The sequence below is a fragment of the Pelophylax lessonae genome (genome assembly GCF_965119305.1).
Source record: "Pelophylax lessonae genome assembly, chromosome: 4".
NCBI lineage: Eukaryota > Metazoa > Chordata > Amphibia > Anura > Ranidae > Pelophylax > Pelophylax lessonae.
Window position 1 is genome coordinate 240,422,315 of NC_138771.1, and position 25,000 is coordinate 240,447,314.

Sequence of the window (25,000 nt, forward strand, 5' to 3'; positions counted from 1 at the left end):
GGGTTACTTACCTTGTCACCGGGATCCAGCGATGTATCCCGGTGGTGTGCCGCGGCGGATCTTCCTCCCGATGCTCTCTGTGCCCTGGCTTCCGTCTCCTGCGATGTGACGTTCGCAGGGGGGTGGAACCGGCGGCAAATTCAAATGTAAAACACACCAAACACACTGATACAATGCAAAATAAAATAAATTCACATTAATTTGCCCCCCCCCCCCAGTGCCCTTTCCTGCAGTTTTACTGTACTTTTTATGTATGTATATATATATATATATACACACATATTTATATATATATGCACATACATACATACATGTGTATATATATATATATATATATATATATATATATATATATATATATATATATATATATATATATATATATATACATACATACATACATACGTGTATATATATATATATATATATATACATACATACATACATACATACATACGTGTGTATATATATATATATATATATATATATATATATATATATATATATATACACATATACATACATACATACGTGTATATATATATATATATATATATATATATATATATATATATATATATATACATACATACATACATACATACATACATACGTGTGTATATATATATATAAATACATACGTACATACGTGTATATATATATATATATATACATACATACTTTAACCTCCCTGGCGGTATGATTCTTTCTGATTTTAGGTGCTGAAAGCTGTACAATTATTTTGCTAGTAATTCTTAAGGACGAGCAGCCCAAACTAACTACAGTAAAACCTTGGATTGCGAGCATAATTCGTTCCGGAAACATGCTTGTAATCCAAAGCACTCTTATATCAAAGCGAGTTTCCCCATAAGAAATAATGGAAACTCAGATGATTCGTTCCACATCCATTTATTCATAAATCCTTCAGTTTATAGTCCATATAAAAAGATTATAGCATTGCGATAGGTTGTGTAACCATAAAACGTCCATCCACAAATAGCCGCTTCCATAAGGGGATTAGAAGCAAAAACCAGCAGGAGCTACAGAGTATCAAAGAGAAGAGAGGCGCCTCTAAGTGTAGCAATATGTTTCCATTTAATGAAGGTACAACATTTAGCAACTCACATGGTTGATGAATAAAACAGGCACATCTAAGTATGCAGGCATCCGGGGTAAAGCTGTCCACATAGACAATCTTCTGCACTGCCGGCTGCCAGTCTGTAATCCTGACTAGGAAGACTACCCTGCAATAAAGCGATCTGAAAGCGAGGGGCAGCATGGAAGGGATGATGTAGATGTCAGTGCGGAGGACGGTCTATGTGGACAGCTTTACCCCTGATGCCTGCATCCTTAGATGTGCCTGTTCCAATCAACCACGTGAGTTGCTAAATGTTGAACCTTCATTAAATTTAACCATATTGCTACACTTAGAGGCGCCTCTCTTCTCTTTTATACTTAGCTGTGACTTGAGGCTACTTGTATATCAAGACATCGCTTGTATATCAAGTCAAAATTTATTTGAAAATTTTGCTTGCCTTGCAAAGCGCTCTTAAACCAAGTTACTCTCAAACCAAGGTTTTACTGTATTTATATATGATTTTTTTTACTGTGCGTTCTCCTTTATAACATCTCGGGTATGATAAAGTTTGAAACACAAAATCAAAAATTATAATACAATAAATAACTATAAATAAGTTAAAGAGTGTATATATATATATATGTATACATATGTTATATATACATATATATATATATATATACACGTATACATACATACATATATATATATATATATATATATATATATATATATATATATATATATATATATATATACACACACTGTATTTATATATTGTATATATATATATATATATATATATATACTGTATATACATAAAAACTGCAGGGAAGGGCACTGGGGGGGGGGGGCAAACTAATATCAGTTTATTTTATCTTGCAATGAAATCAGTCTGCTTGTGTGTATAACTTTTCAAATTTGCCGCCGGTTCCACCCCCTGCGAGCGTCACGTCGCAGGAGACGGAAGCCGGGGCTCTACAGCATCGGGGGGAAGATCCGGCCGCCGTATGCCGAAGGGACACATCGCTGGATCCCGGCCGGAGACAAGGTAAGTAACCTCTACAAGGATCCAGCGATGCTCCCTGGCGGTACCCCGAGTGTGGCTCGGGGTTACCGCTTATGGCGGTGAACTCCCACCCCGAGCCACACTCGGGAATACCGCCAGGGAGGTTAACTTATTTATAGTTTTTTATTATATTATAATTTATGATTTTGTGTTTCACATACCCGAGATGTTATAAAGAAGAACGCACAGTAAAAAAAAAAAAAATATCTAAATAGTTGGTTTGGGCTGCTCATTCTTAAGAATTACATGCAAAATAATGGTACCGCTTTCAGCACCTAAAATCTGAAAGAATCATACCGCCAGGGAGGTTAACTGACCAGATCAATATCCCAGAAGTTTAATTGACTTGATGCTATACTCTGATTAAAAAGTGTTCCTTTCATTTTTTTGAGCAGTGTGTATATATATATATGTTTTGTTTTTGTTTTGTTTTTTTTAACTGTGCCAGCTACCCCTATGCACTCTTGTCTCTCTCTAAGTGCAGATTGTGGGATATGATGAAGAGTAAATAATAATTAGTATGGTCCAGTATACTCCATTTGCCCATCCTCCCGTCTGCTCCCTATATCCATATTAAAGGTAACGTATATTAACATGGGTGCATTTTGTTTAACCACACTAGATTTGCTTGTTAATTAGCGGATATTCATGTGTCATAAGGAGCCCCGGTGACACTCCTCCCTATTACCATGGGCTGTGATAAATAATCCATGAGCCGGGATTAATATTCATGAGATGGATTGTGTGTAGTGATGTGCGGTGATGCGGAGACAGGCGGAGTGTAGGCGAGGAGTACGGCGATGTCAGCTACTTAGAGGAGAGGAGGACGCTGCAATCACTAGCTTGGCGCAGCAGCTCACACTGGTGTGTCTGTGTAGAGGAGTCGGAGTGACTGATGAACAGCAGCAGACAAGTCGGGAGGGTGATCCCCTGTCACAGCATCTTCTGCTCACAGAACAGGGACTCCGACGTTTTGTACCCTTCCTCCAGCTTACAATGGGTTGCAATCTGTGCACTTTTCAGAAGAGAGAGGAGCATTACAAACTGCTGTATGAAGTTTCCCAGGTGAGTGCCTGCTATGGGATGAACACAGCTCAACAAGATCCTGAGGATCGCACATTTAAAGCCACACAGTGCCTTTGTGTTACATTGCTTTGTGAGTGTCAGGCTTATTTACTAAGTCAAGTAGCCATGTGCAAAGTGTTGTTATCCATGGCAGCCAATCAAACTGTACCTTTTATTGTCATCAGCTACATATGATGGTCTTCTGTACTTGTGCATATCATCATTACTTATTATATTCTAGATTGTTGTTTATTATATAGCTTTGCCAGGTTTAGGTGGTGTTTGTAGCTTTGCCAGGTTAGGTGACAACTGAATGCATTCTAAATGTTGCCTTCTAAATTGTACAATACATGCCTAGAATTGTTGTCATGTGTTTTTGCTGCTAAGCAGAATTGTGTGGATTTCTTAAAACTGGAGCAGATTGAGGGGAATGTATCAAAATTGTAGCAGACTGGGGGAGAATGTATCAAAACTGGAGCAGACTGGGGGGAATGTATCAAAACTGGAGCAGACTGGGGGGAATGTATCAAAACTGGAGCAGACTGGGGGGAATGTATCAAAACTTGAAAAGATTGAGTGGGAATGTATCAAAATTGTAGCAGAGGGGGGTGTATCAAAACTGGAGCAGACGGGGGGATGTATCAAAACTGGAGCAGACGGGGGGATGTATCAAAACTGGAGCAGACTAAGGAGAATTTATCAAAACTGGAGCAGACTAAGGGGAATGTATCAAACCTGGAGCAGACTAAGGGGAATGTATCAAAACTGGAGCAGACTGGGGGAATGTATCAAAACTGGAGCAGACTGGGGGAATGTATCAAACCTGGAGCAGACTGAGGGGAATGTATCAAACCTGGAGCAGACTGAGGGGAATGTATCAAACCTGGAGCAGACTAAGGGGAATGTATCAAAACTGGAGCAGACTGGGGGAATGTATCAAAACTGGAGCAGACTGAGGGGAGTGTATCAAAACTGGAGCAAACTGGGGGGGAATGTATCAAAACTGGAGCAGACTGGGGGGGAAATGTATCAAAACTGGAGAAGACTAAGGAGAATGTATCAAAACTGGAGCAGACTGGGGGGAAATGTATCAAAACTGGAGAAGACTGAGGGGAATGTATCAAAACTGGAGCAGACTGAGGGGAATGTATAAAAACTGGAGCAGATTGAGGGGAATGTATCAAAACTGGAGCAGACTGGGGGGGGGGGGGTGTATCAAAAATGGAGCAGACTGAGGGGAATGTATCAAAACTGGAGCAGACTGAGGAGAATGTATCAAAACTGGAGCAGACTGAGGGGAATGTATCAAAACTGGAGCAGACTAAGGGGAATGTATCAAAACTGGAGCAGACTAAGGGGAATGTATCAAAACTGGAGCAGACTGAGGGGAATGTATCAAAACTGGAGCAGACTGAGGGGAATGTATCAAAACTGGAGCAGACTAAGGGGAATGTATCAAAACTGGAGCAGACTGAGGGGAATGTATCAAAACTGGAGCAGCCAGAATCAGTGGCAGTTGTGCATAGCAACCAGTCAGCTTCCAGCTTGCATTTGCAAAGATGAACTGAACAAGCGGAAGCTAGAAGCCGATTGGTTGCTTTGCACAGCTGCTCCGGATTCTATGGGAGGGAATTTACTAAAAATGGGGCAGTTGTGCATGGCAGCCAATAAGATTCTGTCTTTAATTTGCAAAGCCTAACTGAATAAGCTGAAGCTAGAACCCTGTTGGTTGCTATGTACAGCTGCTCCAGATTCTAGGGAGGGAATTATTAAAAATTGAGCAGTTGTGCATGGCAACCAATAAAGTTCTATTGTTCATTGCAAACCTTAACTGAACAAGCTGAAGCAAAAAGCTGATTGATTGATATGCACAGCTGCTCCAGATTATAAAGAGGGGATTTATTAAAACAGGAGCAGTTGTGCATGGCAACCAATAAGGTTCTATTTTTCATTTTCAAAGCTTAACTAAACAAGCTGAAGCTGAAAGCAAATTGGTTGCTATGCACAGCTGCTCCAAATTCTATGGAGGGATTTTTTTTAAACTGGGGCAGTTGTGCATGGCAACCAATAAGGTTCTATTATTTACTGGAAAGCTTGCTGCTGCTAAGCAGGATTGTGTGGATTTCCTAAAACTGGAGCAGACTGAGGGAAGTGTATCAAAACTGGAGCAGCCAGAATGAGTGGCAGATGTGCATAGCAACCAGTCAGCTTCCAGCTTGCATTTGCAAAGCTTAACTGAACAAGCTGAAGCAAAAAGCTGATTAATTGATTGATTGGAGCAGCTGCTCCAGATTCTATAGGGGGAGATTTATTAAAATTGGAGCAGTTGTGCATGGCAACCAAGAACGTTCTATCTTTCATTTGCAAAGCTTAGGTGAACAAGCTGAAGCTCGAAGCTGATTGGTTACCATCCACAGCTACTTCAGATTCTGGCTGCTTCAGTTTTGTTAGCAGTGGAGCAGTTGGGCATAGTAACCAATCAGCCTCTGGCTCAAGCTTGTTCAGTTCAGCTTTGAAAATAAAAGCTAGGAGCTGATTGGTTGCCATCCACAGCTACTTCAGATTCTGCCTGTTTCAGTTTTGTTAGCAGTGGAGCAGCTGTGCATAGTAACCAATCAGCCTCTGGCTCAAGCTTGTTCAGTTCAGCTTTGAAAATAAAAGCTAGGAGCTGATTGGTTGCTATGTCACTATACCAATCAGTTTCTAGCTTATATTTCCAAAGCTGAACTGAACAAGCTGAAGCACAAAGCTGATTGGTTACCTTGCACCGTCTTAGTAAATTCCCCTTAATGTATGTATTATTGGATGTTCCAAGAATGGAAAGTGACAGTAAGCAGTGGATGTAATAACTAATCAGTAACAAGCTTGCTGTCCTTTTTCTGGTGCTTTGTAAATTGTGTATGCTTGTTAGCATGAGCATTGGAGCCAGGGATTGTGCCTTTTTAAGCTCTGGTTGTTCTTGTATTAGATTGTTCAGTCCATGACAAATTGTTGCTGACAGCGGCTGAGCTCCAGCAGTTTAAGCAGTATTGGTGATGACACACTGCACTGAGAAGTGTTGGTGGTCTTATTGGCACAGCAGCACGCATCTAGGTGGGAAGTACACAGGCAGCGAACTGGCTTTCTTCACTGTCTTTCTGATGCCATTCAATTCACAGCATGCTAATTAGAGAGTGGACTGGCTACCTGGAGCGGCCTTAATGTACACTAGCATGGTAATCAGTTCAAAATCTCATTACCCTCTTTCCTAAATGATCTGGAGTATTAATTAAATATAAAAATGGCACTATGTCATTGTTGACAGGCAAAGCCAGATTAACAATATTAATTACTGCTGGGGGCAAAGTGGCAAGTTAAGGGTCACCATACACGCTACAATCTGACCTTACAATTTTTGTGCAAGATTTACTAAAATATGTAATATAAAGACCTTACTATCTAATGAGGCAGACCCATGTACTACATAGTTGTTGGTAGATCTACAGTATATAAGATTGTACAATTAGTAATGTGTGTGCTCAGCTTTACTTTAATGCTGACCCTGTTGGTTTAGAAATCAAGGAAGCAATTCATATGCATGCAGCTTGTTTGTAGGAGCACACGTTTATGTCTACGTTTAAAATTGTATATACCTCTAGCCGGTGCAGAGAACCTGTCTAGTGTTTATCAGTGTCTCTGGTCTTTGTGTATTGTATTTATTACAGGTATCTATATAGCTCTGACAATTCACACAGTGCTTTACATATTGTACATTCACGTCAAGGAGCTTACAATCTAAGATCCCTATCAAACATACAGTAGGGTCAATTTAAAGCAGGATCTAAACAACCTACTAGCACATCTTTAGAAAATAGGAGGCAACCCACACAAGTACAGGGAGAGCATGCAAACTCCATGCAAATGATGTCCTAACTGCGACTGGACCCAGGGACCCCAGCACTGCAAGACTGAAGTGCTAATCCAAGGTTTCTCAACCAAGGTTCTGTGGAACCCTTGCGTTCCTCCTGAGGTTGCTAGGGGTTCCTTGAGAAATGGGCATTTTCTGCCTCTCAGATAAGTTCCCAATGACACCATTGTTCCTTTTAGCTATCTGTAAGGGGGTAATTATTCCCAATGATGACAAGAGTAAGGAGCATTCATCCCACTGACTCACTAATGTGTCATGATGAGTTGTAGACTTTTAACTTTTAGCAGGGGTTCCCCGAGACCAGAAATTTATTTCAAGGGTTCCTCTGTGTTGAAAAGGTTGAAAAAGGCTGATCTATCTTATCTTATCTTACAATAAAACTTCTATCTTATCATTCTAGATCAGGGTTTTTCAACCAGTGTTCCGTGGAACCCTTGGGTTCCTCCTGAGGTTGCTAGGGGTTCCTTGAGCAATGGGCAATTTCTGCCTCTCAGATAAGTTCCCAATGACACCATTGTTCCTTTTAGCTATCTGTAAGGGGGTAATTCTTCCCAATGATGACAAGAGTAAGGAGCATTCTTCCCACTGACTCACTAATGTGTCATGAGTTGTGGATTGTTAATTTTTAGCAGGGGTTCCCCGAGACCAGAAATGTATTTTAAGGGTCCCTCTGTGTTGAAAAGGTTGAGAAAGGCTGTGCTAATCACTAAGCCACTACTATATATATATATATATATATATATATATATATATATATATATATATATATATATATATATATATATATATATATTATATTATATATATTATATATTTATATATATATATATATATATATATATATATATATATATATACTATATATTATATAATTATATTATTATATTATATATAATATTATAATAATAATATAATATAATAATATAATTATTAATAATAATATTAATTATAATATATAATATATTATATTATATTATTATATTATATATAATTATATATATATATAATTTTGTTGTAATGTTTAGCATGATCAGATAAGGTGTGGCCATATCATTTGCAATATGTTCCGGTGATGCTGTAGAACTGTGCGGAGAGACCTTTCCTGAGCTCAGGTTCAGCTTAAAAAAAAAGCATTGAATGATTAATTGGCTCCTGTCTAAATGGCAGTAGTATGTGTATGTATGCACGTGAGGAAGGGACCGTAGATTGTAAGCTCCTTGAGAGCAGGAACTGATGTGATGTAAAGCAGTGCTTAAAATGTTGGCACTATATAAATACCCATTCAGAATACTTTATACTTTATTGATACCAAAGGGAGATTAATAAATAAATAAAATAAAAATCTTTCTGCAACAATCTTTTGATATTTCTATATCCTACAAACTGAACATGGTAAAAGTTGCATTCGTCTGGGTAAGAACATTCAGCAATTAGAATAGGCAGGTTTGATTAGCAAGACAAGTTGGACACATCACTTGTCTAGGTGTAGAGAAATTGCTCCAAGCAATACAGGTATTGGTGAGTGACATTTAAATATGGCTCATTAGAATATGGTTATATTCCGAGTCCTGAAAAGTAATCGCTGCAACCAGAATGAGATGGTGCTTCACCTTTCCTCTGCTGTATTTCTGATCAAGTTTAATCCCTTGAAAAATGTGAGCAATTTTCTACTGTAATATGCACTCTGCCTCCAGTCCCAGCTGACTGTATTGTTGGTTTAATGTCACTGATAAGGGATCAAAGGGGAGCAGTAATGTGCATGTGACACCTTCCACTCTACTATGTCTTTTTATAGCCAAGATCTTTTTTGCTTTGGATGTTCAGACAACATAGGGCAATGCATTCCTGCTAGGCGCAGGAAGGGGTTAACATGAAGCACCTGTCAATAGGAAACCTTTACCCTTCACTGGGGGTGAACTAAACCCAAAACAACAGTTAGTAACCAAATCAGATGAAGGAAAATGAATTAGCCTGCTCAAACACTAGTACTTGACTGGATCAAATCCTTTTAATTTTACGGTCCCCTAATTCAGAGCTTGCAGCCTTCTTTGAACCGTTTTTAATGCTGCTGATTTAAAGGGCACACATCATCACATCCTCAGTCTGAGGAGGACTGTCATTTGTCATTTCCTTGTAGGTGGCTACAGCAAAGCAGGACTGGAATTTAAAGCTGATTATGTGTTGGTTTAAAAATAGTGAGCTTACATTAAATAGTTGCAAAAATAAAAATAGACAATATTTACAATAAAATATGACATTAAAAAAGGAAATTAAAACATGTAACTCTGTATAAAAGTAATAAAAAAAGAAAACGTGTATAACATAAATAACACAGATAACACATATAACATTAATATATATTTAAAAATAAAAACTGTGTTTAAAAGTAAATAAACCATGTAACATTGCATCTACTCAGTATCAAGCTAAGTGTAACATATAGTAACCAGACATTTCAGGCTAAGGCTCCATGCACATTGGCTTGAGTGCCAGTTCACACTTATGCGCTTGTACTGCGAATGCGATGCGTTCTAAATAGTCTCCAATCGCATGCATTTACAAAATACATTGAATTCGTGACGGTCGTTCACAGCTATGCGTTGCGATCCAGATGCGAATGTGATGCGATGATAAAAAGGGTCTTGTGCGAGTTTACAGCGTTGCGAATTTAGTCTCCATAGACATCAATGTAAATCAGTCTGGACTCGCATTATCAGTTCAGATATGTGCGAATTCTTATGTGCGAATTCTTATTTTTTGTTTGATTTTCCCCTCAGCTCCACCCCTCCTGAGCTTAATTACCATAATCAACGCAATCAAATTTTCAATACAATCGCGCTGGTACTATTGAAAAACAAAAGGTAAACTCGCACTGCAAATTCGCATTGCAAGCGCAAGCGCATAAGTGTGAACCGGCACTAAGAATCGCTGCTTCTGCAGAAGTTTTGTGTTTTGCCTGTAGATGCAGCCTAATAGAATCCTATGTGCCCATGCACATTAGGATGATTAGTGGCATATTTGGAGCTCAACGATTGGAGGCAGGAAAAAAAAAACTTCTAGTTTGCGTTTCTGATTGGAGCTTTATGGCATAAACAACACTAAACTCTCCTAAACTCTTAACTGTGTTTTTGCCAAGGGAACTGACATTCTTTTTTAAGCCCAGTGTGCATGGAGCCTAAGGCTGATGATACATAGGCAATTATGCCACTAGCGACAAATCGCCAGTGGCAGGACCATTGATAGGCTGCCTGTGTGTCTTTATGAAATTGTTCCCTCTGTTGCCATGTGCAGCCAGCAATGGGAAAGAATCCATAGGAACAAGGCTGGCAGCCTCTAAAGCTGGATACACACTATCCAACTTTTTTGGTTAGATTTCCTTCAGATTTACCTTTTCTATGTAGTGCAAGGGCCTGCCAGATTGAATACAAATTGAAAGTGTTTAGGTTTGACCTCATATTATATGGTTTTGGTAAGTCTAAAGAAAAAGTCTTCAGAAAATCTTATAGTGTGTATGGCCCATTAGTGATCCTGGCACATTCATGAATTGTCAGTGGCAGGATCACTAGCGGCAGAGGCGCCTAGGAGTGATGAAAGATGGGCGATTTTCTCACAGCGATTCCCCCCTTCCTTTTGTTACAATGATTTGCAGATAAGAATACAATAATTATTTTTTTAGGGGTTCACTAACAGTAACATTTGTCACTCGTTGATCAGGATTCATCAGCATTTGGGCTTGGCCGTAGAATCCCTATTGATAATGGATCCTAATGCTTTTCTATGAAATGTTGCAGTAATTGCTGTGTTTAGTTACAAATCACCAAAGGAAAGTGATATGCAGCAGATAACAACCCAATACTGTTGCAAATTACCGGTAACCATAAGACCATTAAACCACCATTACAGTTTGGAGACTACTGCTATAGTCCATCACAGGAGGAAGCAAGAGAGGATGGATATATTTCTACATAGATTGGGGCCATGGTGAAGTCAGATCACAGCAGCAAAACTTGGAATTTGGAAAATTGCACAAGGCTGAGAGCAACTGAAAACACTGTTAAATGGACACTAAACTTTTGTTTAAAAAAATATATATTTAAGTATGGATTCTTAACTCAAAAAAAAGTACCTTCAGTTGCTCTCAGCCTTGTGCAATTTTCCAAATTCCAAGTTTTGCTGCTGTGATCTGACTTCACCATGGCCCCAATCTATGTAGTAATATAGCCATCCTCTCTCGCTTCCTCCTGTGATGGGCTATAGCAGTAGTCTCCAAACTGTGGTCTGGGGGCTGCATGTGGCCCTTTACTTGCCTTTATTTGGTTCCTGGAGCACTGTTCCACCAACTGATATCAATAATGGAGCAAGATTCCCCTTACTGACACCTTGAATGGGGTACTATTTCTCCGGCTTTTTTCTCAGAAAAAGGTGTAGGAACTCACCCACAACCCCCCCAAAACTCCTTCCCAAAACTGGTCATAATTTCGCTAACAGTGGGAGGGTCTTAAAGTGGTGAGCAGGGAGGAGAGGGCCTGAGCCAAAGGTGGTAAAACTGAGTTCCACCAAGTTCCAGCTGAAAAAAAGCCCTGACCAACAATGGGGCACTGATGCCGGGACAATTTCTACACCCACTAGCCACAGTCTGGACAGCCTAAAGCAGAGGTCTTCAAACTATGGCCCTCCATTTGTTCAGGAACTACAATTCCCATCATGCTTAGTCATGTCTGTGAATGTCAGAGTTTTACAATGCCTCATGGGACGTGTAGTTCTGCAACAGCTGGAGGGCCGTAGTTTGAGGATCCCTGGCCTAAAGCCTAAAAGACATCAAATTTGCCCTTTAGTTAGAAAGTTTGGAGACCCCCTGGACTATAGTATTTATAGGCTACATTCACACCAGGGATTTAGGCTGGTGCAAATTGTACTGGCACGAATAATTAATTCCTGCTGTGGCTCTGAGTGGCTAGGTATGGCCCCCAGCCTCTTTTACTAAAATACCAGGTCTCCGAAGGCCACAGCTATTCACGACTCTCTGCAAAGCCATTGATTACTTGCAGTTGTTGCTGCTGGATGCAGTTTGTGTGTGCCCAGCAGCAAATAGCTGCGGCTGCCAACTACCTGTCATTCTAATGAACGGGGCCGGCAGCTTCACCTAGCACAGTGATGGCGAACCTTGGCACCCCAGATGTTTTTGAACTTCATTTCTCATGATGCTCAACAACACTGCAGAATGCATGAGCATGATGGGAAATGTAGTTCCAAAACATCTGGGGTGCCAAGGCTCACTATCACTGACCTAGCAGCTCAGAACCGCAGCACAAATCTCTGATTCCTGCCGATACAATTCGCACTAACCAAAATCGCTGGTGTGAAAGTAGCCTCAAGCTGGATACACACTATCCAACTTTTGTGGTTAGATTTCCTTCAGGTTTACCTTTTCTATGTAGTGCAAGGGCCTGCCAGATTGCATACAAATTGAAAGTGTTTAGGTCTGACCTCCTATTATATGGTTTTGGTAAGTCTAAAGGAAAAAGTCTTCAGAAAATCTTATAGTGTGTATGGCCCATTAGTGTGTAAAGTGAACATGACCAGAACTAACGTGCAATGCTCAAACAGAAGTGAGGGGAGAAGAAAAAGTTCTGGAGCTCACAGAGGATGTTACAGGCAGAAAACAGAGTAAGCCTAGGTTCACACTTATGCAGTTCAGGAAACGCTACAGTTCGTGCACATTTCCTGCACCGCATTCAAATCGCATTGCCCCTGCGATCCACTGATAGTTTCAGGGGGATTTTAATGACACCCCAAACACAGACTGCAAACGCAGTGCATTTGCTGGCATCGGATTGCAAAAGTACCATGTGATCCGGTTGCAGTACAGTGCCAAAATTGCTGCATGTGCGACTTTGGTGTGACGCAGTGTGATTTGAGCCCATTCAAAAAGAATGAGCTTAAATTCACCGCACTGAATTGCATGTGAATTGAACTGTAATGCGGTGGGGCCCCTTTGCGATTCACACGCGGTTCCTAGTGTGAACTGAGGCTTAAACAATTTCAGGAAAAGTAGGAGATGCGTATGGATTATATTTAGAGGATAAGGGTATTGCTTAGTGTCACTTTAATCGCTGTCATTAGCGATTCTTTGCGAAAACATTGCCCCTGTGTCATCAGCCTGAAGGAAAGGCTGCCTATCATTCCTCTTCCTTGGAACACTAACTTCAGGGCGATCACTAGCCTTGGTCCAGGGTCAGATCTGTGCAAAGAATAGCTTTCTTCTAGGGAATTCATAAAACCACTTTAAGTAGATGTATCATCCACAGCGATATATCTTATTCATAGGTCAAAACACAGCTTTGTCTTTCTGGCCCTGTGAAATGTAAAAAATAAAAACTGTAGAGGATTTTAGAGGTGTGAAGAACAGAAGGCGATCTTCTGGAGTATGGTACACATAGCAGCAATCAGGCTATCCTCCAGTGCTGGAAGCAGACAGATGCTCATTTATGACTTTGCATCCTCCTTTGTGCTCAGCTGTAGAAAAGACATGAAAAGAAGAGAACCGTTAGGTATGATTCAGTTATAGAAATGGCACAGGTAATTATATCTTTATTGAATAGAATAAAAAAAAAAAAACAATTCTGCAAATGAGCAAAGAAAACAATGCGTGATGTTATTTAATTAGAAATCATGAATAGAACTGTTATTATATAGAAAAGTTAAAAGCATTGTATGTTACAATTACGCTGTCTTTACACATGGATTCATTTTCTCCTTGTGTTTACTATATTTGGCATAATGAGGGTCAAACTAGTATCTTTTCTTCCTCTTTCAAGCTTTTATTATACCCAACCGAGGCTGAAGGTATTGGCAGCGCTGGTGACCCGTGCTTTGTTCCTCCAGGACAGCATTTCACATCAGTCAGTCTCTTTATTTAGAAGCACAGCTGGATCTGCTAGAGCAGCCTGGAATAAGACTGGAAGATTACAGGAGTCACGCTAGTGAAGAGATACCTTCTAGGGCTAAAAGACCTTCTGTCAGATTGGGAACGGGGCAAAGCCAAGATGGATTCCGTATACCATAGTAAAATAATTACACACTGCCGGAAAACAGATTAAAGTGTTTTCAATGCATTAGTGTCTGTCAAAATACACTTTGGTTTTACCAAGGGCAAAATCATAAAAGAAAGGCTTTACAGAGTGAGAGTTAAACCTGGAAGCTATCTACATAGTGATCAATGGATGGATGTTATACATAACTGTACAGATTATATGCACCCTGTGCAATTACAAGGACATTATTTTAAAACCGAATTTTGGCTGAAAACAATCTTTGGACATGTGCACTATAAAAATGGTATGTTCTATGTGTATAGGCTGTAGCATTTTGTAAAACTCCTAGGGCTCATTTACAAATACAGCTAGGGTGCTGTAAAAATAGCTGGTTGAGTCACAGTTTTACTGCCCCTTGATAACCCACTTTAGCTTAACATGGTGGCCAGAGAGGATGATACACTTGCAGCAACAGTGAGGCTTTGCTTCATGGCAAAATGAATGCCTGCATGCATTTAAGGGTTAAAGTAGATGGTGAGGAGTGACCTATCGCCTCCTGGTAGCCTATCAAATGCCCTTTGTAAAGCAATCCACCATGAATCACTTCTCAGAATGGCAGCAATGACAGCCAAAACTGTAAACAAGCCTTAAAGTGTTACTAAACCCAGGGGCCTGCATTCACTATATCTGGGCTACCAGGGCCGGATTAAGAGCATCATGGGCTTGGTGCTGAGGATTTTGAAGGGCCTTAAGAGCCGTGCCTTGGCATGCACCCAGAGGAGGAAGGGTGCAGCCATGCATGCCTAATTCAACATGGGATGCTGTCTCTGAAGCCCATAAACACATCCATGCATCGGCAACTGTCCCTCCTTGTCCGGCCTTCGTGCTGTGTGGGGAGGTTCTGAGGGAGCTGCCTGGGGAAGCGAGCATAGAAGCCAGACTTCTGTGTTTACAAGTGACAGAAGAGCGGTAACAGTGAATATGGCCAACCCGGGGCCTATATAAAGGTAGGGGCCTGGAGCTGCAGCTCCAATAGCCCCTACGTTAATCTGGCCCTGTGGGCTACCACAGTACACAGAACATGGAAATGCAATAATTGTAGTAAATCTAAACTGCTAAATACCTTTTTTCATCAGCAGTTTTACTGCCCCTTGAAAATTCACTTTAGCTTAACATGGTGGCCAGAGAGGATGATACACATGCCACAACAGTGATGCTTTGCTTCATGGCAAAATGAATGCCACACAGTTGCGGTGCTGTCCTGTATGCATTTAAGGGTTAAAGTAGATGGTGAGGAGTGACCTATCGCCTCCTGGTAGTCTATCAAATGCCCTTTGTAAAGCAATCCACCATGAATCACTTCTCAGAATGGCAGCAATGACAGCCAAAACTGTAAACAAGCCTTTAAGTGTTACTAAACCCAGGACTCTGCATTCACTATATCTGGGCTACCACAGTACACAGAACATGGAAATGCAATAATTGTAGTAAATCTAAACTGCTAAATACCTTTTTTCATCAGCAGTTTCACTGCCCCTTGAAAACCCACTTTAGCTTAACATGGTGGCCAGAGAGGATGATACACACGCCGCAAGAGTGATGCTTTGCTTCATGGAAAAATGAATGCCACACAGTTGTGGTGCTGTCCTGCATGCATTTAAGTATAATTGTAGTAAATATAAACTGCTAAATACCTCTTCTCATCAGCAGTTTAGGAAGTCTTGTTACTTCTGTCAGTGTCTGGCCAAGTATTGGTTAAAGCTTGTAAGAGGAGTTTTCTAATTGTCCTATGAGACTGCAAGAACCCTGACTCTCTGTCTGGACAGTGATGATTGGCCCTGTGCTGATCACATGCACCCTGCCAAGAAAAAAAAAAAACTCTCCAGCAATACACATCAAACTGAGCATGTGCAGCCTGACTCTGTAGACTTTGTGTTATCAGGAAATTATCTGGGGACAGTGGAAGAAGGGGATGATCAGAGAAGCCAGGATCAAACAGCCTTTTTACACAATGCAGAGGATTAACCCCTTAGGATCCACAGGGCTTTACTGTATATACAGACCAATTTTACTGTTGTGGGTTTAGTAACACCTTAACTTTCATTTACTATGTATATACAGTATAGTGTATCGAGTGTATCCTTATCCCCATATAAACCACTAGATATGATGGGTCCTCTGTTCTTTGCTTCAACCTTCTCGAGAACCTTAGCCCCTCTGACACACCAGGTTGGGTGTACATACATGCAATATTAAAGGAGAGCACTGAAAGTAAAATTTAGTATCCAATAGTAGTGCAACATCAAAGAAAAAAGGAAGCAAACCAAGTAGTAAAGGCAAACCTAATATATTGTCGCCCAATATGGTTGGTAACTAGGCAAGCATAAAATGGAGTAACAATGGTACTAACACAATTCAGCATACAAAGTGATTTTAACTAAGGACTAGGCATAAAATGATATTTGGCATCCAGATCAGCATAAACAATAAGAAGACCACCTCAAGTGCAGCAGTGCACGGTAGTAACGTTTATTTCTACCAAGTTCTGGAACTATACTTCCAGAGCACATTTAGGACAGCAATGCTAATTGACTGGGTATGCAGTGTTCAAAACAAAAAGAGGATGGAAGGAGAGGGGGCAGGGGGCAGGGGGATAAAAAGGGGGCTTGCAGAAAAATTATTATGGGAGGGGCAGTCCTTTGTGATGTTCTTCTGCCGGCTATCATTGGGGCCCTTTAAGAATGTTGGTGCATTTAATGAGAGTCCCAGTTAACCTGCATGCAGTATGGATACAGTATAGGTATGGTAAAGTCTCAGCACAAGTGCAAGGTAGATGTGCTTCAGATGCTATAAAAGTTCAGTATAATGCAGTATGAGGTTGGTAAAGGTGCAATCTAGGTTTGGATAGGTGCGCTATGGAGTGTAATATGGGTGCAATATGGATTGAGTACAATTGGTATCCTGCAATGGGTGAATAGCCCTCTCACCAGTCCCTGGGAACCTGTGATGACCTTTTTCTATAGAAGGGGGTTCCTCGGTCTCTAGCCAAAAGCCTCTGATGATCAGCAGTGGGGAGCAGAGGGGGAGTGGATGCTCCAGTCTCCCTGCGGCAGCTGTGCAGCTGCCCTGATGTGTTCGATACTGTACTGCCTAAGAGTGTCCCTATTCATAATCTCAGGCTCGGATCTCTGCTGGTATGGTCTACCTTGTTGCAAAGAGAAGGACATTTTCCAGGTAGTTTAAAAAAAAAATCATCTCTCTACTCCCCCTACTGCACAGTGCCTATTAGGATCTGTCATGTAATGAGTCTATTTGTCCCATTATATGGCTGTTGTCTCAAACTACAATTCCCAGGATTCTCTACGCTCTGCATACAAGTCTATGGGCTTGCTTGGCTTTAGATCTCCCCCTGCTGCCTGTTGAGGAGGATGGTGCAGCATAACATCAGCATCTTAGTAGAGGGAGAGAAGGGCAATTTTTCCATCTCCATATTGCTGTAACCGAGCACCTGGCTACAATAGTGAGCTTTAAATGTCCGGCACGGAGACCTACGCTTTTAGCTACAGAACAGTTCTTACAGCAGTTCCCTCACTCAGCACCTCATCCATTCAGTAATTGTCTTGCATTCTTTTCACTGGATGAAGGATGAGCGGGTAAACGTCACAATATCTCCTACTCCAATCACTAATCACCTTGCATTCTGTGAAAGAAATGCAAGATGCTTACTAAACAGAAGAAGGTACAAGTGACCCACTGTGAGAACTGTACTCCAGCCGTAAATGATAGTCTCAGCGCCAAGCATTTGGTGTTTACTATAATGTACTGAGTGAATAAAAGTAGGAGCTTTACAGAACACTGCAGCCTATACACACGGCATACACTTCATTAGTGCTCATTTACACTAATCATCCATAAAATTATGACCACTGACAGGTAAAGTAAATAACACTGATTATCTCATTACATTGACATCAAAAAGTGGAAGTATATCAGGCAGCAAGTTAGCATGTTGTCCCTGAAGTTGACGTGTTGAAAGCAGAAAAAAATTTACAGACACAAGGATTTAAACAACTTTTAGAAGGGCCAAATTGTAGTGGTTAGCTAGAGTACTGGGTTTAGAGCAACAGCAAACTGCAGCTGCCGTGGGATGTTTCCGCTCTGCAATGATCAGTCCTCATGCAATCCTTGGGACTGAATAGCTTTTTTTCTATGCTGAGATCACCATTGAGGTATTTATAAATTGCTATCATGTCCCCTCTCAGGTGTCTCTTCTCCAGGGAGAATAGATTAAGCGATTGTAAACGCTAATCATAGTTAAGGTCCTCCAATCCCCTAATTAGTTTAGTTGCCCTTCTCTGGACTCTCCAGCTCCAACACATCCCTCCTGAGGACTGGCGACCAGAACTGGACAGAATACTTCAGATGCAGTCGGACCAGAGTTTTATAAAATGGTAGGATTAAAGTTTTATCTCTGGAATACATCCCTTTCTTTATGCATGCTAATATTCTGCCAGCTTTGGCAGCTGCCGCTTGACATTGCATGCTATTGCTTAGTCTATCCTCTACCAAGACTCCCAGGTCTTTCTACATTTTTGATTCCCCCAAATTTAATACTGTTCACAGAGCATCGCAGTTTGTTGCATATGGGGCTCCGTACCTTCAGGACAGTCAGGGTGCACTGCCCATGCTGACCTATGTCCACAGCCAAAAGCACCTACACTGGACCACTGGAGCAATGGAAGAAGGTGGTCTGGTCTGATGAATTAAAGAATGGCTTGAAGAACACAACAAGTTTGAGGTGTGGACTTGGCCTCCGAAATCTGCAGATCTCAATCCAATGGAGAATCTGTGTGATGTGCTGGAAATACAAGTCTGATCCATGAAGGCTCCACCTCCCAAATTACAGGACTTCTTCTACTGATGGCTTGGTGCCAGATACCACAGCATATCTTCAGAGGTCTACTGGAGTTCATGCCTCAATGGGTTATGGTGGTGGTCATAATGTTATGGCTGATCGGTGTATTTGTACAGTGCAGATTTCCAAATATTGTTTTTGGCCAGAGTTCAGCTTTAAAAATCTAAGTGTGTGTGTGTGTACAGGGTAACTTAAACATTTTGTCATTTCATTTTGGATATAAGAGGAAAGGGTTATAGTTTTTGTTTTTTTGTCATCTGTGTTTTATTGGAGAGACTTCATTTCAGGACAGAAAGTGATGAAACGTCTCTCCAACAGGAAAACAGACAAAGACATGAACACATTTTTAGTACAGTAAGAAGGGTTATTATTTCTGATAATGTTTTTATTGCTGTCTGTGACTTGCTGTCCCTTGACGCCCATACTTTCCACTTCTTGTATGAGTATCACAAGGACAAGAAGGGAGAAGAAATTTCCCCAGATGAAGTCACAGAAAAAAATGTTAACACTCTGCTACTCTATCCTAATCTAAAAATAAAAGCCTGGAGTCGGGCTTTACATTTCTAGTCCTGTTCTTCAGAACCATAACTGCTACAAATGCAAATACCAAAGAATAATCATTGAATTGCCAATGGCCTCATCTTCTTTCCAATCCCCAATACACATACAGTATTAGTTCTGTGAAAGTTACAATTAATTAAGAGTTACTCCCATAGAACTACATTGCAGTCTGGTGAGAATGGCTGCTGTCATGGGAAATTTCTTTCAGAGCACTTATTACAAATTCTTAAAGATCTTCTGGTGGACTTCAGTTCTCACTATTTTTCTGTTCCCTTCTATCCAATTGTGGCCATTACCCTGTGCGGAATCCACTATTTTTAATACATGTAGGCATTGGGGGGGGGGGGGGGGGGATTTGGAAGGGTGATGGACTTCGCATTTGTTTTTTATTAGAGGCTCTGATTTTTGCACATTGTGCATTTTGCACATTTATTTATATAGCACTTTTGGCACTTTCATAGAGGTCCATTACCATACCGACATTTCTGGGTCGGATTTGCATGAGTGGATATTTATACACATGAAAACAAAAATGTCCATATAAGTGAAATCAAAGTGAATCAACAATTTGAAATAAAGTCTTTTACATCCAGGAGAAAGTGTTCCCAAAATGACACAGGAAAACCAACTGATGAATGATGGGTGTTAGGAGGTGATGAAGGGTGAGTGAATTAACCTCTTAACAAAAAACAATCCATAAACGTGACTTGGAACAAAAATACAATTTTGTGATAACACCCGATGATGTGAGTGGACTCTTACCACATTTGAGAGAGATGGAAGCGTATACTGTGGTATCCAAGAATCCAATTGGTCAGCCAGATGGAATGGAATCCAAAATGGAATGGATCGATCATCAGCTGCCCGGTTAGGGGGATCTATAGGCTTCCAGGGGTGAGGATGCCAACAGGGAGATCACACCAAAGAGAAGAAGGGACTAATAGTGCATTACCTCCAAGTTTATTATTAAAATAAAGTGGAATGACACTTACAAAATCCAAAACGATATACAGCATAAACTCGATATAGTCACGGTCGCCTGCAGTGCGATCCGGGACATGTAGCAGCACGGCTGGCTCCCCCCGACGCGTTTCCACTGATAAGTTGGCTTCTGGGACTGGAGCTCGAGTCCCAGAAGCCGACTTATCAGTGGAAATGCGTCAGAGGGAGCCAGCCGTGCATCTACATGTCCCGGATCGCACTGCAGGTGACCGTGACTATATCGAGTTTATGCTGTATATCGTTTTGGATTTTGTTTTTTGGGAAGAGGTTAATTCACTCACCCTTCATCACCTCCTAACACCCATCATTCATCAGTTGGTTTTCCTGTATAATTTTGGGAACACTTTCTCCTGGATGTAAAAGACTTTATTTCAAATTGTTGATTCACTTTGATTTCACTTATATGGACATTTTTGTTCTCTTGTTTTATATTAGAGCACTTTTGTAGCATATTTTATATGGTACATATTTTTTGCATTTCTAATTATTCACAGTGCTGCTTTTACACTTAGTCACATTGGTTCGCGCACCTTTTTTTTCATTCACAATTTCTACACGTGAGCATTTCTTCACATTGGGCACTTTATAGTATTTATTTATATTGAGACTGTTTTGATGGACCTGCTATACTTATACTAGGATATTATTTATTATTATATATTTTTTACGTATTGAAGGTTATTTATTGTTTAAGATCATATTTATATACTACTCACTATTTTTGCGCAACATTTTTGGTATATGAGATACAGGATGGGGGTTCCTGATACCCGGAATCACTTTTCTGGACAAAAAACGTTTCCATTTTTAAGGAAGCTCATAAAACAGGGGGTCTCAAAAACGTTTTATTATGAGGGTCGTATCGGTAGTTTTACAAAATTTGGCAGGCCAAAAATAAAATCTATGATTATTAATAAATAATATTTTTATTAAAAAAATATATATATTCTCAAAGAAACATAGTCATATCAGAACTCTTTCAATTATTTATATGTTTTTATTAAATTTTTCGTCAATACATAGAGTCATGAAAGGAAAAGAAAAAAAAGAAACAACAAATAACAAGTAAAATTAGGTTTATACCTCTATGCATCTGTGTCAAGTACCAGCTTACTGTACCTTAATAGTTCCTGAACCAAGGGGGAAAGAAAAAAAAAAAAAAAAAAAGAACTCCCTCAATTACATCAGAAGTTCCCCCTTCATACCAGAAGCTTCCCAAACACATCAGAAATCCAGAAATCCCTCATCACTTCAGAGCCACCTTTACATATCAGAGCACCCCTTACATTAGGGTCTCTATCAAAGTCCCCCCACACATCAAGGTCCACATCAGTGTCTCCTGCCCTTCAAATTAGGGTCCTCATCAGTGTCCCCCCCACATCAGGCACCCCATCAGAGTTCCCCCTTACATCAGGGTCCTTTATGGAAATGGAGACCAATTGATCGGAATTCTCAGTCTGTGCACCAGGTATAAGGAAATACAACTGATGATATCTAAGGGCTGAATAAAACCTCTAACTGGCCAGTAAGCTGTAGCTTGGATACTCCCTGTACTAGAATAAACTGTCCTTGCAGGAAATAATCTTATTTGTGGGAGAAGTTATTGGAAAGATAAATGATATTCAGTTCAGGAACTATTTATTGAATTATTAGAATCTCTGTATTTTCAATGTTGTAATGCACCCAGCAAAATCCTGAACATGCTACCAGGGAGGACATCGCCGGAGGAAGTTTATGGTACTGAAACTGAAAGAGTGTTTCCGGGATTTTCTGCCTGCTCTCATTATCCTTTATTCAAACAGTGAAAAGAGAAATGATGTGCAGTAGCTCATGACAACCATCAGAAATCAGCTTAGAAGGGCACACTTATGAAAGAGGATTTTGATTAGTTGCTATGGGTCGCTGATCACCAAGTGCTAGGTGATTAGATGAGCCCAATAATAGTATTTTATAGCACGTGACTGCATCATTTTATGAGCTTTATCTGCCAAAACAAAACAAGTGTGCCAGTCATTAGTCAGTTCATTTTTGCTGTGCTGAATAAAGCACCACTTCTTTTGGCATGATGGTTAGGCTGGCATAGATTGTAAAGGTCTATGAAAGGAAGAAATATCACCCAGGCAGGGGAGCTCAACCAGAATCCAACTGCCAGGATCGAAACCTCTCTGCCAGGCTAGGTTTATCTTCCAAGCCTTACACACTGTATGTGGTCTGTCTGGGTACTCCATAAAAAAGTTGCATTATCTGAAATCTGAGGGAGAACTGAAGGGGGTTATGGATGCGTGCAGCCTTTAATTGGATACATTAATTAGCAAATGATTACTGATGAGGAGAAATTTTCTTGGCAGGTAATGTTTTGATTAGAAGGGTTCACCTTGGGCTTTTAACAAAGGTAATTGTAGAGAGCAATCACCAGTTGTATGTAATTTATTTCTTTTTGTAATATGTTTTCTCTGTCTTCTGCTGGGAATGGTTCGGAATATACACTCAAAGCTTTGTTTTTTTCCATGTCTGTCTGAGTGTAATATCTAGTAGTATGAACTGCATATATGAGTCGATGTGCTTGCTAAAGGCTCAGATATTTCCCTAAATATTATACTTACAATGCATTTAATATAGGTTGTGATGGATGGAAATGATTATATTCACTTGCTGTAATCCAATGTAATACATCTCCTATCCCCAATCTGCCAACACAGCAGGGAGCTCCTATGTCTCATAGCAAGACAAATTTTACCCTAACCATCCTCACTCTTCTTAAAGATTAGAGAGGCACTCTTATAGTACAATGTCATTTTATCCTGATAGATATCCTATTGTATTAAATAGCCGTCTTTGCCCCAGTAAACTGTTTACCCTCCCTCGTAATACCTTTTTGGCAATCATACGCATTACGCATGGTCATGTTTGGGTCCACATGCCTTATCATGGGTTTTTTATAATGTAACTTCAGCTCTTTAAAATTAAGAACATTACATTAGTCCACTGTAAAACAATGTACACACACCTATTTCCCAGAAATAAAGTGCTGCCTATTAAAAACTGACTTAAAATATTTACGTTTTACTTTGGGCAGTATGATGCTGCTTGATACAGCTTCCTTCTGTTTGCTCTGTCCATCATGGCAAAGCTGGAGGCTAGAAGGTAGTCTATAGCTGTGTGCCATATTTTAGAATTGTAGACGAAATAATGGTAGGTTTTATATTTGCTGGATGATTGCTAGTGACATTATGGAAAATTATTAGTAAAATGTTGTAAATATGGTAGATAGGGTAGGTTTGTGCTGACAATTTTATGCAGCAGCACTTCACACACACACACACACACACACACACATATATATATATATATATATATATATATATATGATAGTGATCGACCGATATCGTTTTTTTTTTTCACAGGCACTCTGGTGGAGGGACCCCAAACCCCTCCTCTGCACTTAAAAGCATTCAAAACGCCAAGTTTGGCTGTTTTGAATGCTCACATTTTTTTTAAAAATGCCAAGTACATGGATTTTTTACATGGAGACCTGATCAGAGCCGAATGCAGCTTTGATCGGGTCTTCTCTTCGGCGGCCGTGCAGGTAAGATCCGGGCGAGCCGCGGAAGGCTGCGGGAGGGGGGGGGAGGTTGTACCCTCCCGCTCCTTGGAATAACAGCCGAGTGGCTTCTCAGCCGTATCAGTTGTCATTACAAGACAGCCGACCGTCGGTTATGGATGCCGGTACCGGGGTGATGCCTCTAGCTGCAGGCATTGTTCCGGTACAGCACTTTCCCGAAATATCAGCAATATCGATAACCTCAGAGGCCGATACTGATATATTGGGGAAAATGCATATCGGCCTCCGATATATCGGCATTGCTGATAATCGGTCAATCCCTAATATATATATATGTACACTGAACAAAATTATGAACGCAACACTTTTGTTTTTGCCCCCATTTTTCATGAGCTGAACTCAAAGATCTAAGACTTTTTCTGTGTACAGAAAAGGCCTATTTCTCTCAAATATTGTTTACAAAGTCTAAATCTGTGTTCGTGAGCACTTCTCCTTTGCCGAGATAATCCATCCACCTCACAGGTGTGGCATATCAAGATGCTGATTAGACAGCATGATTATTGATATATTTTTAGCGGCCACTTTATTAGGTACTCCTGTTTAATTACTTGGTAACGCAAATTGCTAGCCAGCCAATCACATGGCATGAATTTAGGCATCTAGATGTGGTGAAGATGACTTGCTGAATTTCAAACTGAGCATCAGAATGGGAAAGAAAGGGGATTTAAGTGACTTTAAAATTGGCATGGTTGTTGGTGCCAGACAGGCTGGTCTAAGTATTTCAAAAACTGCTGATCTACTGGGATT

The 25,000-nt window shown here is 40.3% G+C and overlaps 1 protein-coding gene across 4 annotated transcripts in view; it reads left to right on the plus strand.

Annotated features, from left to right (window-relative positions):
• PDZRN4 (PDZ domain containing ring finger 4) overlaps window positions 1-25,000 on the plus strand; it is a 649,539-nt gene that overhangs the window by 401,725 nt on the left and 222,814 nt on the right. For 2 of the 4 annotated variants that reach the window (XM_082253102.1, XM_082253103.1), the window contains exon 1: window positions 3,005-3,212. The exons of the other annotated variants lie outside the window; for them this stretch is intronic. In XM_082253102.1, coding sequence (XP_082109228.1) covers window positions 3,144-3,212 — 69 coding nt within the window. In that variant the 5' untranslated portion in view covers window positions 3,005-3,143. Of the gene's footprint in view, window positions 1-3,004; window positions 3,213-25,000 lie in introns of those variants that run through there. 4 annotated transcript variants of the gene reach the window in all.